Below are 20554 nucleotides of genomic sequence, written 5' to 3'. Positions count from 1 at the left end.
ATTTTTTTGTCTATGCTCTCCATTGCTGATACACTGTTAAATGATTTCTAACACAGTCACAATGTGAAAATAATTAAGACAAGAGGGCATGAATTAAAGTTCTATCTCACATGACTGGGACTTTCTTCATTGGTGTCCTCTGATCCTGAGGCTATGTCTGCTCCACTTTGGCTCCTGGACTTGTTGTCAGGATCCGAAGAGTCTCCATCTTTCCTCCTATCTGGGGTTTTAAACGTTTTCCTTAAATGCAGTCTTGTTCACATGTTATAAATACTAGTACTTTACTTTGGTGAAAAGCTCAAGAAATCAATACATGATGACAATACATACTTCATATAGGCTAATTTCGTTTTACAATGTAAATTACAACATTTTTGATTTGTCATTTGCTTTATCTAGTATATACTTTATGTGAGTCCAGTGTATGCTAACGCAATAGAGGGACAAAGTAGGGCTACACCATAGCCTACTTACCGACCGGAATTTCAACTTCAATTTCCTCCTCTCTTATAGTTTTGAAAAACAGAAGACATGATGGTGAGTCTTCCTCTGACACAATGTTCAAATACCGAATAATTTTCTCCTCTTCCTCTCCATCTTCGCGGCTGAGTAGTTCGTCGAAACAGTTGGGACAGTCCCATAAATTGAAGCCAGCAGTCACCCGCTCTCGGATCCACTCCACTCTTAAATCGTCGTGGACCATTATTTTTCTTAGTTATTAGTTAACATTTGGACAATCGAAAACCTTAACTACTTTCTGGTAAAGTCGCCATTTGAAAATTTCTCAATATTAACTTGCGGTTGTGAGTACCTTTAACTACTACCCAAGCAGTCGTGTTACTTAACGGTTTCACGTTGCCTTGGCAACCATCAAACGCCTTCCGCGTAAACAATGGGAAATTGTTTCCCAGAGTGATGACTGGAAGGAAGCAGCCTCACTACCTTACACATATGCACTGTGCTAGTCATCTTTTAAATTGAAGACAGGTCAGGGATTTGAAAACCTAGATAGATCTTTCACAAGTAAATCGGAAACCTCATATGGGAAAGTAATTTACATATCAATCTCTGTGTGTGTTTTCAACGCTAGTTGCACATTATTGACTACCAAGCCAATTACTCCATCATGGGAGAAAAATATCAACGATTTGTTAATGACGAAGTTAATAATCATTAAACAATTAATACATAAAGTATATAATTTTGTTAGTTGCCTTATTTAGAACATGCCTTGCCTCTCCAAAAATACTGGCGCTATTTCATTAATTAATCAAAAACTGATCAATCCAATGAGAAACGACTGGATCAGCTGGTTTAATTGACTCATCAATGATCAGTTCACGACTCAAAAAAAGCAGAACAAGATGAGTAACTGTTTCAGACAAATAATTTTAAGGCGTCGTGTGTGTGTGTGTGTGTGTGTGAGTGAGAGAGTGAGAGAGAGAGAGAGAGAGAGAGAGAGAGAGAGAGAGATACAAATCACATTGACATAAAGCAACATTTTAAAGCCACCTCCCCAGAATGAAACACTACTTTCAAAAAGGGTTACTATTCACTTAAGTTAATGAATTTGGTTATTCTATGCTGAAAGCCCTCAAACATATTTAAAATGTAAAATGCTGCTACATCAAGCGGGGGAAGTGTCTTGGTGTCGATTTCCATACAGAAATGTAGTTATGGGCTCTGAGGAAAAAAAACAACTCAAACAAATACAATTTATTATAGACATGATGATGAGGGGTTTTTTTCCCCAAAAGAACTGGATCATGGAGTGTTTGACAATGAAACAAAGATGCAAGATTAGGGCTGCATTAGAGGAAACTACAATACCCCAACCAACCAACAACAGTTGAGTGTTAATTAAGGCAAATGATTGCTAATCAAACACCACTCTGCCCCAATAAAACAGTGATTTCCACTGGTGTCTCAAAGATATGAAACCATATTGTTCCACTTATAAAACCTAATACACAAAGTCATTACTTTCATTAACATGTGGCAGTATCTTACCTAGCAACCTTGCCATTGAAAAAGTGCAGACAAGTCAATAATGTGATGACAATTAACATTAACAATTAAGTCTCCTTCCCTTAGAAAAAAATTCCAATGCCAATTCCATACAATACTAACAAATTCACAAAATTAGCAAATAATACTAATGTCTGATATTAGTACATAATTAAATTTTCTCCTAATCAGATTTAATGCAGCCCAACCACTGTACTAAATATGGATATAAGATTTTTCAAAGGGGCTTGTGACCAGCAGAGCTGGGTCAACAAATCAATGATTTAAGTTTTCCATGCATGGAATGTTAAATTGTACAGTAAGTGAACGCATAGGCAACACTGTGAATGCATAAAAATCATATTCCATTGACATTCATCTTTAATTCTGAAGCGACATTTTAAAATATAATAAATTAAAAAAATAATTCTGCCAAAGTATATACATCTCATCACACACCCGCCCAAGCACTTTTCAATAGTGAAAAGTCAAAGATCCTTTGCAGTGTTATGGTACCACAAAGTAGGAATACAAGGGGGAAACTGAAGAATGATACAGTATGCTGTCATTTGGTTGTACTTCGATAAGGCAGTCAGTGCAACAAAAAGCTGAGTAAGAACTATGTAACTGAAAGGTGGCTCACTACCCAGTGTATGGAGACCAGATCAGCCAAAACTAAAACTCAGTGAAAAACATAACAGCATTAATATACACAATTATGCTAAAATTAATGACAGAATAACTAGTTACAGAAGAGAAGAAATGGAGGGAAACTGAAATAAATAAATAAAGAGATGATAAAGATAGATGTTCTTTTACCTATCCATCTTATTTAATCAGTAAATCCCATGAAAAGACCGAAATCAACAACCAAGTTATTCTATCAAGTGTTGTCTGTGTAGCCAAACCTTGGGTCCAAGCATTTGTTTATTACCATTATCTCATACTAAAATCGGATCTTTTCGACTTATCTATTCCTTAAAGGATGTGGTTCTCCATCCAAGTGACATCAACAACTATTACCAATAATGCCTCAAAAGAGAGCTGATGGTTTTAAGTATGCGAGTTAAATTTTAAATTTGAGACCGACAGTTCAAACGCACAAACTGTTCAGCAGTGAAGCATACTGATGCTGGTACAAAATACCCTGTGTTACATGTGCAACAGCAATTTGTCAACAGTACACTTTGCACTGTCTGTTCTCGAAAAAATTTGGAGGACAGCGTTCAGTCCAAAGTTTGTGACGCTCACCATACAATTTCTTTGCATGACAAATTATTAAAAGATGAAAAGAAATGTCAGAATCACCTCATGACATATCTGGAATATGTCTGTATGAGCACAGAACCCTGCTGGCTTGTTTTGGCTCCGTTTACCACTTAACAGTATTATAAGATAGTCCGTTCACAGTAAGCCATCATGCTCAAAGCTGGAGGGCAGGAGAGAGAAGGAAAAGGGGCAAAACTTGACTCCAGTCCCGCTGTAAAACTTATTCTGAAACTCCACCCTGAGGAAGAAAAAAAAACAGCAGCTATAAATATAAAACACACAACAATTCACAGAACTTTGGGCCTTTCAATGACACAAGTACTTTAGGAGTTATTGTTATCTCACCAGTGCAGCCGGAGTGCATGAAGGAATGCAGACAGACCCTCCATTACCAGAAGGATGGACACAGTGAGAACGGCAAACAGGCCAAACACAGGCACCAGGAATAAAACCCCGAGAGCAGTGTCCATTCGAAGTCCTACTTGCATCACCATGGTCCACAGCACCTCTGACAGTTCTGTGAATGCAGAGAAAACAGCACATGCACCATCTTTTAGGGAATTGTAACAAAGACAAAGGCTATATACCAGTTACTAATATTCTCAGGCTTTAAATCGATGTACATTTGAGGGCTTTGATCTAGATTTCTATTAATGTTTCTGGTCATGACCAAGGTTGCAAAATGGTTTGAATGGGTTCAGCATAATTGCTAAATAATCAAAAGGGTTACATTTGTTCTGAGGGACTAATCAACCCTTCAGGCCCTTCCAGACACACACCCAATTTTTCTGTCAATTTTACGTTTGTTTTTTTATGTTAAGTTTGAAAGGGACCTCATGCCCATTTTCCTGTTTAAATCATGCTGGTTATCTGATTAGATACGACCTTTGATGATTTCTGCAACGCTTCCATCATGGTTCAATTTTGATTGAAAGTCATATCAACAAAATGGCTAAAGCGCACACACAAGGATATATCAACATATTAAAGATATGAAATGGCTGTTTGGTTCTGCCTTCTTAAGACTGCCCTGTAATCAGTTTTCCATTTAATTATAATTTGCCATGCAAAATGAATTAAACTTATTGCATCAAAGTGCTTTCATTGAGGACTTTTTTTGACCTCATGGTGTAGCAAAAGAAAAATATAACGTAAGTGTCAGACCACCAGATAAGACCACATAAATGTTTGACATCAGTTCTTACAGGCAAAAATCTAGAGACCTGCTTCATACCGATAAGACGTGAGCATTTGCAGGAGCTGAAAAAAGGGGCCATAACCTAATGTTATTTTTTTTTATTACGCTCGAGTGCTGTTGGATTTTCTAAAACTAGTGCAGTGCCCCAGAAATCTAGGAAAATCTGGTACATAATAAAATTTATGAGAAACTATATTGGGGCATCTACAAGGTTGAAAACTTAATTCACAACTGAAACCTCAGCAGGCTGCAGCATGACCAGTATGCATGCTCACAGCCTCTACACCCTGCAGCTGGATCACTGACAGCACATTGTATTACTTTCATCCTAGGCTGTGTTCGGTCTGTATGTGTGTGTATTCTGTAATGCGCCTTAAGACTGTGCTTTACAGAAAATGTTATATACTGTAGATTTATGAGTGAACAAAGGAACAAACACAGGTTGGCATCTAATACACATCATGAAAGAGGGAAAAAAATGTGAAGTGGCTCTTTGATTTGGAACAAAACCTGTGTTATGCATAATTTTATACATTCACTTCGTGTTCACTGTTTGCTTGCACAGGTTTGACGTGTAGTTTGTGTGTTGTAATGCAAACTATCATACTCACGGGCATGTGCCAGGCTCAGAGCCCAAAGCCTTAGGTAGGAGGCCGTGTTGGAGATGCAACCTAGGCAGTACTCTATAGTGTGGATGGCCTGATGCAGGAACTCATCTGCAAAGTCAAACTATAACAACAACAAAGCAAAACTCAGCGTGACTGACAGAAACCTGTATAAAAACAAGGATTGTTTATAAGGATAGTTAAAATGGGTGGGTAACTATGCAATTGTTTTGCTGTCCTGACCTCCTCCGTCTGGTGCTCTCCACTAGTAGAGAGATCGCTGTGATTGCTGCCCTCCTCCATGTCGTGAGCCCTCATCAGGTAGAGCTCCTCCTCACTGCTACGCCGCACACGCTCATATCCCTGAGAACACACAGACACAGTAATCAGATTTGCATATTTACAGGCAGAGAACAAATATTTGGAGACATCTGTTGGCAGATATGCATTTCAAACACTCACCCTGTACATTCCTAGGCGGTGGCTTCCATTGTGAAGCCAATAAAGGTAAATGGGTTTCCCCAGGAGTAAGACAGGCACTGAGAGAACAGCAATGACCACCAGAAACACCTGCAGGCCAGCCTGAAAGAAGCAAAACAATATTGCATTACACTGTTAAGATCCATCTGTCTCAGTGAAATCTGTAGTGTATTTCAAACGATATTAGATTCAATCTATTCAATAAGAACAGGGACATATGTGATACTGTCGCAGGAGTGGAGCTTTACATTCGCTTCTCACCTGTCCTGGGTAGAGGGGCTGCAGTGTATCACCCTGCATGAGGAACATGTTTATGAAGTGGATGAGGATGCTTGGGGCCTGTCTGGAGTCCTTGGCAGAGAAGACCAGCCACTTGTAGATTATCATGAACACCAGGTAGCCAAACAGGCACAGCAGGAACAGGAGCTCAGGCAGAAATACCAAGTATAGGTTGTGCATTTTCTTAAAGTGCCTGTTTTTGTTGACAAAAATGAGGCATGCTATTAAAAACTACAACATCCAAAATACAAAAAAAAAAAACCCCAAAAAAACCAAAAAACAAAACTAACTGGTACTTACAAGTGATTGTAAGTGCTGAGGATGACCCCGAAGCTCATGTGTATGATGCCCAATATCACTGACATCTTCATCTTATAGGAGTTCAGAAATGTTAGGCGGTTGGAAGCCAAGTTCCAAATCTTTGCAACAGAAAGATGACATGCTCTGTATTAGACAATGAGTAGTTTTGATTGGAAGAAGATTGACTCCAGCATTAATATTTAAATCCCATAAACAAGAGCTACAGTAGCAGTGCATGTTCATTGCTTAATTATTGTTTCAGGAAGTGATCCTTGAATTCTAGCAATACAGAGTACAGTAGTGCTCTTGCATAATTGCTAAACTAGAAATAGTTTGTACGGTAAGTGTATTTAAGAATCTGATCGACTTGATCTGCCATTTCTGTAACTGGTGGAGCAACTAAGTTCTGATTGTTCAGGGAAAATCAATGACATGCAAAGTGCTCTTTAGGATTTTTTATTGTTTTCTGCTATTTTGTATGCACACAAAAATATGCTTGTGTATGTATGCATGTGTAAACTTAAGTGATAAATGATAAATGATAAAATCTATGTATATGAGGCATTATATGTCTAATTATACAATACATAATAACTTGTCTTCAATATTCTCTACTCACAGGGTCAATTCCCAGAGGGTACGGTCCTTTGAAAACTCCAGTAACATTTGGATCCAGAGTAAGAACACGGTTCCCAAGGAGAACATTGTTGCTGTTAGGTACAAATAAAGTCAACAGTGTGTCATTATGAAAAAAATATCCACAAACGTCATCTTATCTTTATGTTTCTGAACACACAGGTTTAATTTCTTAATAGTTAAAATTATACTTATGCATTTTCTGGGCCTGCTTTGCTGTTTTTACTGTCATAATGATGTCCTTCTTGTCATGAAGTACTCACCTCCACACCTTCTCTGTGAACATGGCCTTCACACTCCATCCAGAACCAAAGATATTAAGGGACTTTGAGAAGCAGTCATTGTATATCAGACCAGTGTAGATGGAGAACAGGCCCATCATCAGGATGATATAACGCCCCTCAAAGAATGTGTTCCAGATCTGCACATGCACATCAAATCACTCAGTAACACTTCACACACACTGGATGCCACACATTGCTATTTGCTTGGTTACTTAAGTGAGCTTTTAAAAGAGTTCAAAAATAGCTTTGGAGTGCTCTCTCACCTCATTCCTGGTGTTTTTAAGTTTGCGGTTGTTCTCGTACAGCACCATCCAGGCAGCAAAGAGAGCCATGATAAGACCATGACCCAGGTCCCCGAACATGACAGCGAACAGGAAGGGGAAAGTGATGATTGTGAAAGGAGCTGAAAATAAGAGGGAGAGAACCAAAAGGGACAAAAACACTTACGTGCTGTAGCACCACTAAAATTAAAGATATTAAGACAACAGGATATTAAAATCTAGCGGTCACATAAATATAAAATTAATATTGGCAAAATTATATTGAAATAGAAAAACAAACATGAAAAGTAAATATATATGATGATTTTATATAATGTTGTTTCCCATTAATTTAGTTCTGGATTAAATTTTGTTTGTATCATGCATGCATTATCGGAGGGAGTGTTACAGATTCAGTTTTTTCTTTTTCAAAAACAGTTGTACAACACATGACTCTACATCTATATCCGTCTCATACAACTTTGACTTCCGATACAGTGCAATGAGACCATGTAAAATCTCCAAACTGATACTGACTGTATCTCAGTTTGGCCCATGCACATTTTATTTTGAAGTCTCATCTGATCATGCGTCTGTATACAGAAAGAGAAAAAAAAAAACGTTCCCACTCACCAGGGTTGACCTCCCTGTAACTGCCCACTCCATAGGCATCCACAATGTTCTGGAAGCCAGAGGTAAATTTGTTGGTCCTTATCAGGGTGGGGGGAGTGTCGTTGGTGGGGATACGATTGACAAAGGAAGGCACTGTCGCTCCGCTTTTTCTCTGAAATATCATTGTTAAATCAAAATGTCAGCAAATGACCATAAACTAATTTCACTGTAATGTCTTGAAAAACATTTGATTAGCACTACAAAAAGTAGGGAAAAAAGACAGTGATTGTAATGTCCCTATATGGTCCAGCAGTTGTGGCAAAATTATTTAAAAACAAAAAGCCCTCTGTAGGGACACTTTAGTGCCTCTGTCCTGAATTAACAGTGGTATTTCAGTATCCTCAGCAAGTCATGAAAAAAACTCTTTTTCTTACACTAAAGCGGCCAAAAATAAAAGCAATTCCTCATACAGTACTTGCTTTTATGATAACTATATAACAATTCATGAAGCAACTGCCCCGGTTAAATAAACAGAAAAAGAAAACCTGCAGTGAGACCAAAGTCAAAAATAGAGCAACTCTGTTAAAAGTTTCCTCACCGATCCGTCTTCCAGGGCTCTTTGCAGGGTGGGAATGTCATTGACAGGACACCACACCTCAGCAATCAGACACTTGTTAGTGACATCAAAACTACACAGGTTCAGAATATAGTAGATGGCCTTCATCTTCTTGACCTGGATGACCCAGGTGTAGATGGATTCTGAAGCCTTAATCAGGACCTGTCTCAGGTAGTCCTCTGTCCTATGAAGCACCTGGACACAGTAAGAGATTAACACTGTGGTACATCATATTAAGATATTCAAGACTTTCAAAAAAAGGGTTTATAAGACTTATCATTTCAGGAATTTCTATGATTATCAATGGAACTTTAACAGAGGGAAATAAACATTTACATTTTAAACAAGAAGCATTTCGAGTGTTTGTGTGTGTGAATAAGAGACAAAGTGATAAGAAGGACAAGAGAAGCAGTCACGAAAGGGGAGAGGATAAAAATGTATTACAAAAAAAAGAGAGAAAACAGCTAAATTTTCAGCTGAGGCCTCATGTTGATCATGTGCTACAGGGGGTGAGTACAATTCTATTTTTCAGTCACAGTGGGTTAAAGGTAACAAATGATTCACGGTGCACTGCCCCAGACTGAAACTCAACTGACCCTATAACTGCCAGAACTGGCTCGCAAGAGGAACAATTGGGTTAATCTTTTAATTTTGTTCTTTAGTTCTTTGTTCTTTTAAATGTAACATGATTCACTGAACACAAAATGTTGTGCAAGCTTTTTTTTTTTTTGGTAAACATTGTATTGCTTTATCTTAAAGACCCACCACCATGAGAAAAACAAAATACCTGGAGAGCTCTTATTCTAAATTCTCTGGGTTGTATTTTAACAGGACATGACAGCAAACACATTTAACAGTAAACCTTATGTGAATGACAAACAGAATAACTTCTTTTTCTGTCACTAATTAAACATCTGCATGATTAGATATTTTAGAAAATGTGAGACATACTGTGTGCAGGTCCTGAATGCGGGTTTTTAGTCCTTCCACAACGTCATTCCTCTCCTCATTGCTACTGGGGTAGGGATACAAGTGACAGTGGTAGCTATAGAGGGAAAAGATATATTATTTACAACTCACTACTGCTGCTGAGGCAAGTCAAGTGAAAAGAAAGAAAACGCAAATCCAAACCAACGGATATTTCTTCCTCCATTAATCGAGCAGGATAAAGTATTAAGAATAATTACCAGTCACAAATCTTCTTCACTTTCTGGCCAATTTGGTCTCCCCAGTAAGAGATCAGGAACACAACACTTTTGGTTGGCTCCCCCTGCAGAAGGAAAATAAGAGGAGGTGCTGTCTATCATTGATTAGACCTACGTGCTCCATTGATAGCAAAAAAAAGTCGTGTCAATTTAGGCCCAGAGTACATTTTTAGATGGTAGCTACATTTTCGGAAACTGAAAAGATGTGTTTATATTTGAAAAATTAAGTTGTTCATTGCTTGCCAAAACAAAACTGGAAAAATACTTGAGATTGAAAGTTCATTCTTGACCTTGGAAACAGCAGCTGAACAGCTGATTTCTCTTCACCGTTTTTGAAAAAGCATGACTGGTGGCGTTTTTAACTTAATGTCAAAACTCCTGTTCTCACACGTTAACACTGCTTGTGAATTTTCCAGTGAAAGTGTGTCCTGACATTCCACTAGTGATCAGTTGCAGCCCTGCATGCCTGCCTTCTGGCCAAGCAGAGGAAATGGATAACTGGATTAGTGCTGTCACTCAGTGTGAGTGGACAAGATCACAGTACTCATTGTTAATGAGAACAGCAAGGAGGACGAGAATGGACGTCACAACAGCTTCACCAGTGTCATTTAGTAAATATACATTAAGTAAGTGTGTCAGGATTGGCCTTTCCTTTTTGTCATTTCCAAAGCTCTACAATCCTCCTGTCCTCTGCACTGTTAATAAACTCTACTATGGCAACACTACACAAACAAACAGAAGTGACAATGATACTTTTGAGATACTTAACACCATGTGTACCATGCAATATCTGTCCAATGTGGGTTTTTTCTATTATGCTAAACTGCTGTTATAGCAAAATAATCAAAATCTTGACAATACAAACTGTGTGATTAACTTGTATCAGGTTATAAATTGTTTCCATTGTTTGTTGAATAGCTACAAATACTATTTAAGTAGAGAATATAGATTAGTCCCACAAAAATCCTTATCATGTGCAGACACAATACAGAGAACTCATCTGAGGACAAATCTGTCCTTTGATGAGAACCAGTGTGTTATCAAAGCTGATTTACAATAAATCAGATTTAAATTAATCTATTTTTTTAAATCTTGTATCAAACCAAGTAGCGTGCATCTAGGCAACTCAGGAAGTGAGACAGTAATTCATGAAAATACTTCTTCTGCCCTCCCTGTTGAAATTTTAATCTCACGCTGTAACAAAAGTTGTTAAACCTCAGCACAAATCATGGATAAAGTTAGCGCTGAGAAACCTACTGTGTCAGGATCTTCAATGTACTCCTCGACCTCAGCATAGCTGAGGATAGTGTAGCCTTTACAGACTCTCCAGAGCATCCGCTCAAAGGCCTCGATCCTCACCCTCTGAATGAGCCCAGAAATGAAACTGCAAGAGAAGAGGAGCAAATTCACCAACAGTCTAACATATACATACAGTACATAGATCTGCAAAAGAACACAGACTTTGGTTTAACTTTTAACTTAAAAATGTCACCATAATGATATGACAAAATCACAACAACCCTTATAATTCAGTATTCATCTTGAATGTGTTTTTGCATGTGTGAACATCTTCACTGAAACGTCTGCATGTGAGCAATCTGGTTAATGCCACAGAGACCATAGCTTTGCTGTTACCTAAACAATCTTACATCACTGATGTCAAATTGTTTGCTCAACTTAACATAATGCACGCTGCTTGCTGTAGCTGTGATACTTTCTGTGTTGGAGCAGTATAGTGATGGCAGAGATATGCAGCTGTGAGGTCAGCTGTCTTTCCTTTGAGAACTTACTCTTGCTGCACATTCACAATCAACAACAAGTCACTTTCAATTAAATCTATGTTCTTTTTATGGAGCACAGAGTATTCCCACAACACTGGTTTTGTATGTGCAACATGTTGGCAAAGAGCCACAGCAGCATTTCAGTTACTGCAACTTGTGAAGCTTTTGCCTGTTGCCAGATAAGACACAAAAAACTATTTATGGAGGAGAATATGAGTGCAACTTGCCTCATGTGAAACTTCCTTTAAATGTGTATCAGCAACTGCGCAACACATTTACTTCTTCCACAAGATATTGTGGCTGGAATATGATGCGATATTACGATTTCATTTTTAAAATGTCATGACAAACTGGTAAACTGTAACAGAGCTAGTGCCTATTGTCAACTCTAAAACAAATGAAACGCCAAGTCCAAACACTAACATAAACATCATGCTGATAAGGCTAGCAGCCAGAATTTCATCCCTCACCCCAGTTTGGCTCCTAGCCTCTGCATGCTGCTGTAGTCCATCATTGTGTCTTTCTCTAGGAAGGGAAACTCCTCATACTGTACTTGTAGGGGCTCTCGCTACAAGTAAAGACAAGATGCAGAAGGGTAAACACAAAAACTCTTTTGCAAAAAAAATAAAAAATAAAAATCTTTCCTGTGTGAATAAGATGAAATGTGGATGTAAAGAATCTGGCCACATTATGGCATGACACACTAACCTCAGAAGATCTCTGTACAAAGTTGCGGGTGATGCGCAGCATGTGTGTGTACTCTGTCAGCTCCAGCAGATTCTTCTGCAGCTTCTCTTTATTCCTTGTGACTTCACCTAACTCCACCTCTAGCCTCTGTAGCTGCTCCTGTGGACACACACGGATACCCAGGCATCATAAACATGGCAGCAATATAATAATTGTTATTAAAAACATAGTAGATGTAATCTATCAATTTTTTACAGACTATAACAGAATTAATTAACTACTCCACTACATACCTTTATTTACAGTGACAGTAACTCAACACAGGTTTAACTACTGCCCAGGAATACTGCCATTAACATCCATCCATCCATTTTGCTAAATGATAATACATAAGCAAGTGACAAACCATTATAGCCATGACGTGCTTCGGTAGAGGAGCCACTGGGTTCACATCTCCTTCTGGAAGTGAAATATCTGCTTTCTTGATTTCTCTCAGAAGGTATCCTGTTAAAAATAAAGAGTAACCTTTTCTAAGTTGTCAAAGTTTCCAAATACCACGACCAGCAATTGAACAGTAAAGGATTCGAAGCAAAATCTAACAGTGTGTTATTTTCTCCCCTTAATCTAATAATAAAGGGTTTAGTTAACCAAAGAGGCATTTCATTCAACTAAATTTACAACCAGCTGACATCTCTCATGACTGTAGGGTCACCGGCTCTCAATTCAATTCAATGAGAAGGCCTTCTGTGGCTTCATGTGTTCCTGCTTTGCTTCAACAGTCTCATCACAGCTTTGTTTTGGTCCTGTCTGAGGCAAAATAATTTCTTTCCTGCCCAAGGCTTGACTACAACTCCATAACTAGATAAAAGCCTTACTGGTAAATGTATGTATGTATGCTTACCAAGGATCCTCTCCATCTCTTCACATTTTTTGATCTCGTTGACATGTTTTCGCTGGAATGCGTTAACACTGGGATTGAGCTGAAACAAGTGCAAGAGGCAGTCAAGCATTGAATGATTGACAATCTTCATCCTCAGTCATCACTGAGAGTGAAAAACGAGCAAAGATCCTCAGGACAGGCTGTCATAAACCACACAGAGGTAGCTACTCAGCAACATTTTAAAACAGCTATGCTCTATGCTACCACATTTGCGTCAGCATAAATCAAAAGTCAGTAACAAAATTTTATCAATACTAAGCAAACAGATCAAGTTAGACGCACTTTGTCGACTGCTCTCAGTTTGAGCCAACTCAGCAGTAACTTTCAGAGAGACATTACAGAGTTTGAACCCTGTCTACTTCAGGACTTACATCTCTGAACTCCACAAGCCCCAGCTCTCCAAGTTCATTGATGCAGTCGTATGCCGACCCAGACTGTAGAAACAGCTGGGCCAGACACATCTCTTCACCTCGGAGCAGGGAACACATTTTGACAGTGCGCTCTGATATTTCCCTGCTCAGCCGATGGGCTAATATTAGCAAGCTAACTACTGCGGTTTCTGTAAAGTAAATGTCAACGGCGGCCAGAAAAGTCTTTCTTAGTCCTTTTCATGTTTAGGTTCCGGTGATAATACGCTGTTTGACTTGCACAACGCTGACTTTAGATAGCCATCGTTAGAGCAGAGGCTGTTCCTGATAGCTAATGAGCTAGCCGATGAGCGCCGAACTGTTTCTTAGGTGAAAAACTTGCTTCGTCGAAGTTGAATGTGAAAATGTGAGTCCACGGGTATTAAAGCCGCTCACGTAACATATTCAAAGATATGGTCACGACTCTTCTCATAGTTTGTGAAGTTTTAGAGGACGTCTGCTTGTCATGTCCATCGTACTCCACGTCACTCCACTTCACACTAGTGAATACGATCAACTTCCACAGCAGCAAATAAGCCTTTGACCAATGATCGCCCCCCGCTGGAGTCTGCGCAGTACACACTGCTGTTCAGCCCTCAACACGGACTGAAGGCGAATGAACGTACCATAGACTGTATATAAAAACACGTGAACACACACGGTTGTATGCAAAAGTTTGGCCCACTCGGCCCAACCACTTATTTGGCTGTTTTTTGAAATGGAAAAAAATGTAGCAATTGGGCATTAAATGAATAGCAGCAAATTCTGGATACATGTGTCCTGCAGTCAGTTAAGAAACCTAACTGAAAAGAGGCTGGCTTCTACAACCGGACAATGATCCAAATCATACCCCAAAATCCACAATGAGCTACTTCAAGAATAACAAGAGCTTTAGGAACGGCCCTCACAGAGCCTTGAACATCACTGAAAATCTGTGCATGGGTCGATCTTAAACATGGTTTTCGTGGGAGACAACCTAAAAATATCTCAGAACCTGAAGTGATCTGCAGGAAGACTGGGTGAAAATTCTTCTAAGAAAGTCTCTTACTTGTTTTCAAGCCTTGATATCTGCCAAAGGGGGTGGGGGTGTGTGGGTGGGGTTACTGAGTATTAATTTAGTAGGCTGCCCAAACCTTTACACATGCCATGGCTATTAGTATCTCCATCAGGGAGATACTAGGGTAACAGAAAAAAGATGCAAAGGAGGGGATGAAATATTGGGTCATCCATACAGGGAGGACAGAGGCAGTAAAGGGATCTATGATCATAAATAGCAGCGGCAGATTTATGTTTGATGTTGTCTGTACAATACTGAAACAATATTGTGCTTGTGGATGATAAAGCCTCATGGAACATCTAAAACCTGAATAAACAATGACCCAGAATTGAGCCCTGAAGAACTCAATAAGAAACAAACTGATGGTGGAAAATCAAATAAGACTAGAAGATTGCACAAAAGGCCTGACCACTTCTCAAACCTATTATTGAGAATGTTGTGATCAAAAGTATGTGGAGGGAATGAGCCTAAAATAAATGATAGAAAAAAATATTTTTATTACAAAATAGCTCACCAAGACAACTATTTACATTCCCCCAAAAAATGTAAAAACTATATTATCAAAATACATTTCAGTAACATTAAAATACATAATCTTATTTAGTCTACCACTCTCCCAGCATCCCTCCAAATGCATGTCTTCATCTACATTTTTCTCAGAGTTTTATAGATTGGCACTGTTCCACGCCTGTCGGATTTGTCTCCATGGAGTCCCAAGAATCGATGCAGTGATAAAGAAGAAAACCAAGATAAGGCCCTTGGCCAGTGACTGGGAATATGGCTCACCTGGGGAGGATAAAGGTAAAGTAAGTCATTAATGTCAGTTTCCATTATCATATTTATGCAGTGTTTCTCGCACAAATGTGTCACAGCTGAGCTGTGGGACATGGGAGTAGCTTTTTTGTAATTCATGGTTCCTCTCTGAGATCACCTGCACTCACTTTTCAATTACACTTTTGTTTTCCACATTAATTATATTTTTATAGCACAAAGACAGTTTCCAATTTATTAAATGATCTCCTAAAGGAAGCAATAAAACACTGGACAGATTTCCAAGGATTAGATCATTTCCCACCTGTGTAATATTTGGTGATGGGAAAGGCTAGTTCAGGCCAACACACATCATTCCTGCTACAGTCATACTCTGTGAAGTTAATCTGAAACCTGGAGAGAAAAAGTCAAATAGAGCATCACACTCTAGGTTAGAATTAGCCAGGCAGCTTATACATTAAGTAAGTTATTTGGCTCAAGTTAACAGCTCTCTTTATAAGGTCAGTCTTGTTGTTTGAGGAAGCACCTGGTTTTTGGTGGTCCCGTGTTGATAGGAATGTCAGTAAAGGTGACTGAGGAGGTGATGGGGAACAACTGAGTTTCCATTGGGTCCACGCATGGAGAGACATCACCTCCTCCACAATCCATAGCCCAGGTGGAGAGGCTGTAGCTAAAAATTAGCAAAATATGCATTCTTGATTCACTGCGATTTATAATGCTTTGTAGATTTAAGGGAATTGAGGACATATGTTGACTTATAATCACTGAGAATACAATTTACACCGTGCATTGCATTAAGCAACCTGATACACACCTGATTTGCAGAGCACGGATTTCCCTTTGAGGTATGCCCTCTACCATGCTGGTGATAAGACTCCATACATGGATATGTTGGTGGGATGAAATCCCATAGCATGAACTTGTGGTGTCTTCCATAGTTGTGCTTGAGTTCAGTGTCACATCTGGAATTTATACGTTGTGTGTAACATTCAGTTGGATCCAAAAGAAAAAATAATTTGGCAGAACACTGTTAAATTTGTTTTACAAGTTAAAATAAAAGTGTATGTTAATATTATTTCACATTTACATGATGTCATTGCACAACTGTACGTGGTCTGTACAAAAAGAAAACTTTGTATGAATTGTTTCTTTGCACCATGTACTTACAGTTTATGTTCACCCAGTCTGTCACAGTTAGAGGATCTGGGTTTCCACTCTTTGACACATATGTGGCTGTAGTTAAAGCTGCCTGGAGAGAAGTAACAGTCTCTCTAAAGGAGAAAAAAACATTCTATTTTATTGCAACACCAATACACATAGACATACTGTAGTTCAAACATGAACTCATGCTGAGCTACTAACCTTAGGAGATTACACTGAGTCAGATTCTGTCGGCTGATAGGTAGCAGACATCCTGATGTTGCATTCTCCCCAAACAGAATTGGTTTCCTCTCATTAGTGGAACAGAGTCCATCACTCACTGTTAACCAGATCAGAAAATGATGTTATGTATTCAATCTCTTTATTGAAATAAATGCAACTACTTGAGTAATCAATAACATGACTTAGTAGGTTTTACCTGGTTTCCAAAGATTGATTTTCATCCTCTGTATTGAGCCTGTATTATTGTCCAAAGTGTCTACGATCCCAGCAATGACAGGCCTTCCCACCTGGTAACCTGTCATTCATAATGTCCATGTGTTAGCTACTGCAGCATGCACTGTGAACTATTTTTAGCAAAACAGTTCACTCCCACAACCAATATCAGAACAAAGTATTTTATCTTGCTCTCACCTGGGTTCCCTGAGTTGGGCTCATCTGTGATTTCTCCGTTTAGATATACAGCAGAATACCTTGTAGTTAACACCACTGTTTAGGAAACAGAAAGCAAATATCAGCCCAAACCACATCAAACATTCCTCTCAATTTGTATCACTCACTGACTGGTGCTAAGCCGAATCATGGGAAAGTGTTATGGGCACTTACCACCACCATTCAAAGTGATGGTCCCAACAGTGCGTGTCAGTGTGATCCTTGTGATGCCATTTCCCTTCCAGTAGAATTTATAATCCATTGCTAAGGTCACATTCTCACATACGAGCCTCTCATCTTCAGAGAAATATGAACACATTTCAAGATTAAGGTTCATTGTCAGTTCAAGTTGTTCTTATTTTAGTAATGATATGTTGTAACCTCCATACCTGAAGAGGCAACAGCATCTGTGCTTGAAATAAACTGACTCAAGTCAGTGGCCAATTCATCACTCACATCCACTGTAACATCACCTTGAATACACAGGAAAAATATAAACCAAAAATTAAAAACACATACACCAGAATGTATCAAAGCATTGCTCCTGTATGTTTAGCAGGTAAAACATACCCCCTTGCCCAGTCTTCACTTTATTCCTCAATTCCATTGGTAGTGTCTGTAAGGGAGATCCAGTTGGACAGGTGCGTAGCAGAGTCACACATTTGACTTTGAAATTTTTCAAAAATGCTACAGGACTACTGTTTACACAACGCCCGAGCACCTTCTGTGGAACAGAAACATACATTAGTATGCATTAGTTGGTACAGCTTTGGCAACACATACAGGAAAAAATATAATATCAAAAAAACTGTAGAGTACATACACACAACTAACCTGGGGAATGGTGAAGTACTGGTTATTTAATGTTAAAATGGGACTTCCTTCAATATAAAGATTTTCTGGCACTGGAGCTGACAACATAGGACTTTGGAAGTTTGGACCAGGCTTAGGCGTGCTTGACAAGTTAAAGAGCAAAATATAAATGATAACATGACACAAGTATTGATAAATGAATCACACAATCGGAACGAACAAACACAAAAAGCAATTACTAAATCATTTCTCACATTGTGTCTCCATGGTAAAAGAGTCCAAGGTAAGGGTTGTTTTCAGGTGAAGAACTGACACATAAAAATGGAAACCAGTCTGGGGAGATTTCAGAGGACTGCACAGAGCACTGATAATCTGGAGCAGGAGAGACCTGTCCACCAAAGGGCCCTGGGAGACAGTGGGATTCAAACAGCTTCAAATCTTCAATGGAGCAGTCCTGACAGAATGAAAGATGAACAAATTATTGATGATTAATATAGAAGGAAAAACATTTGCCAAAATGCACTGTTCACTTGTTAAAATAATGCAATAATAAATACCTTGTCACAGCAACAGCGTACATCACATGCTCTGAATGTGAGATCACAGGGACAAGGGCCGAGTGGTTGGTACACTTGGTTTGGAATAACTGTTTTATTATCTGAAATGGATAAGAAGTTTATATTAATTAGAAATGTGGTACTCTCTAAGTGCACGAAGGCTCATTATGATATGACACAAGTTTCGTTTGAATTACCAGATCCAGCATTAGCAGGAACCAGCAGGGCGTGTATCTTGGCCTGGATCAGCAGCGATGCCTGAGGTGTGCCGCCCACACAGGCAGACACCTGAAGGGTCTCCAGGACACAAAGTGGCTTAGGACAGCAGTCTATGTCTGTCTCATTCTCACCACACAAGCGCAGACTTCTATCCAGTCTCAGCAGAACACGAACTGCAGTCTGGGGCACCAAATGCAACAAAGATGAGGCATAAGGAAAAATGGATGCTGACATAATATCAGTATTAAATTATTTGTGGTTTTCATTACTATAAACTCTGTCTAACTGCCTGTCTAACACTATCTGTAAATATGATAAAAATTAGTGTTCACTGTAAGATTGGGTTCTTACCTTTCCCACCTGCTCCCTTGTGAGCAGCCACTGTGTTTCCTCAGCCATACATGATGGAGGACCAATGCTTCCTGTAAAAAAACAAAAAACAAAACAAACCATCACCAATCACCAAATCTGTCCAACATGACAACAGACTGCATAATCACAATGTAACTACATGACTACCTTCCTTCTCTCTGGTATATTTTGGCAACCAGATATTTCCAAACACCCCTCATTTGAATTAAAAACATCAAAACTTCATCAAGAACCCATCCCCGTTCATGTTCTGCTATGTTAATCTGCTGCAAAACTACAAGGAGATGCTCAGGCAGAGCACTGGGGAATCTATTTTAGCCTTCACCTGTTGTGTTGGATGGAGATACCGTCCTCAGTCTCAGAGAGATATCCGACGTGTTTCCGAGTAGAAGTGCAGACACCACTGGTCCATTTGCAGTGAGAAAGGATGGCTGGAAAACTGTTGAACATAGCGGTTACATAATTGTATGCTGTTAGCTACATTAAATTAATTAACAATGAACATAATCGATGTAACGTGTGCGGTTAGCAATTGACCGAGGTCACAACTTTGTTCTAGCTAAAGTAACGTTAGCTTTGTTGATGTGAAACCGAATGAATTCCTTTGTTCGTATGTTTATATTATCAGGGACTTACCGACAACGTTTTGAGTGTGAGCCAAGGAAAAGAGCAGTAAAACACATATGACCTGGCGTGAAATGGACGAGGGGCAGAACATATCAACCACGTTAGCCATTTGGTTTCCTTCACATTATAAAGACGACATATTTGTAAACTGTTAGTGATGTCATGGCAACGAATATTTTAAGCGAATCACAGCCTGCAAAAGTTCTTGTTCTGCGGAAAGACCAGAAACACAATTATACTTAAATGAACAACAGCGACCTCGTCTGGAGGAAAATGTCTATTGCCGAGGTCAGCTATTACAGTACATCCATGCAAGCTTTTTCAAGCCAGATTTTTTTCAGTATTGTTTTTTATTTTTGCTCTTTTTTCCTTCTTCTTTTTAGTCCTCAACTCTTTATTTACAGTAGTCATACAGAGATACTGGAGTCTGGAGTGCCATTTCTGTAGCACATTATAGCTTCTGGCTCCACCCCACACTGTCCAGGTGCCACTGTTATTAACAACACATACATAAGCTCCTTTATTTAAGGAGTTAATTCCGTCTTCTTCTAAAAGAAAGACTAAACAAAGGTGTTGGAGAGTATTCTCTACTTTAGTATGAAGTTGTTAGTTCAATTAATTAAAGTACATTCTACTTCGTTGATATTTACGTCTTAACCGTGTAGTCTTTTCTAATGTGAGCTCTCTTTCTTTGAGAAGTTGGGTGACCTTGATACATTTTAGTTAAATAAACTGAAAGCCTACAGACTCCGACCTCTAG

At 39.0% G+C, this 20554-nt stretch overlaps 2 protein-coding genes across 2 annotated transcripts; both read right to left on the bottom strand.

Annotated features, from left to right (window-relative positions):
• Window positions 1-1701: 1701 nt before the first annotated feature.
• Window positions 1702-14069, bottom strand: atp6v0a2b (ATPase H+ transporting V0 subunit a2b). The gene is made up of 20 exons (XM_056376090.1): window positions 13531-14069; window positions 13121-13199; window positions 12626-12723; window positions 12241-12378; window positions 12003-12100; window positions 11009-11135; window positions 9734-9816; window positions 9498-9591; window positions 8529-8741; window positions 7952-8102; window positions 7322-7461; window positions 7038-7195; window positions 6758-6848; window positions 6139-6257; window positions 5821-6031; window positions 5542-5661; window positions 5323-5442; window positions 5086-5203; window positions 3622-3793; window positions 1702-3514 (listed from the first exon to the last, which is right to left on the bottom strand). Exons 1-20 carry the CDS (start codon window positions 13645-13647, stop codon window positions 3412-3414), a joined length of 2550 nt encoding a protein of 849 aa, XP_056232065.1. The 5' UTR covers window positions 13648-14069; the 3' UTR covers window positions 1702-3411.
• Window positions 14070-15096: 1027 nt separating this feature from the next.
• Window positions 15097-19957, bottom strand: tctn2 (tectonic family member 2). The gene is made up of 18 exons (XM_056376091.1): window positions 19804-19957; window positions 19493-19606; window positions 19147-19217; window positions 18774-18975; window positions 18577-18677; window positions 18274-18473; window positions 18041-18161; window positions 17777-17930; window positions 17596-17679; window positions 17381-17503; window positions 17189-17263; window positions 16974-17072; window positions 16757-16874; window positions 16562-16665; window positions 16209-16356; window positions 15921-16064; window positions 15699-15787; window positions 15097-15409 (listed from the first exon to the last, which is right to left on the bottom strand). Exons 1-18 carry the CDS (start codon window positions 19901-19903, stop codon window positions 15288-15290), a joined length of 2169 nt encoding a protein of 722 aa, XP_056232066.1. The 5' UTR covers window positions 19904-19957; the 3' UTR covers window positions 15097-15287.
• Window positions 19958-20554: the final 597 nt, after the last annotated feature.

The sequence above is a fragment of the Seriola aureovittata genome, chromosome 5 (genome assembly GCF_021018895.1).
Source record: "Seriola aureovittata isolate HTS-2021-v1 ecotype China chromosome 5, ASM2101889v1, whole genome shotgun sequence".
NCBI lineage: Eukaryota > Metazoa > Chordata > Actinopteri > Carangiformes > Carangidae > Seriola > Seriola aureovittata.
This window is presented reverse-complemented; position numbering and strand designations above follow the sequence as displayed.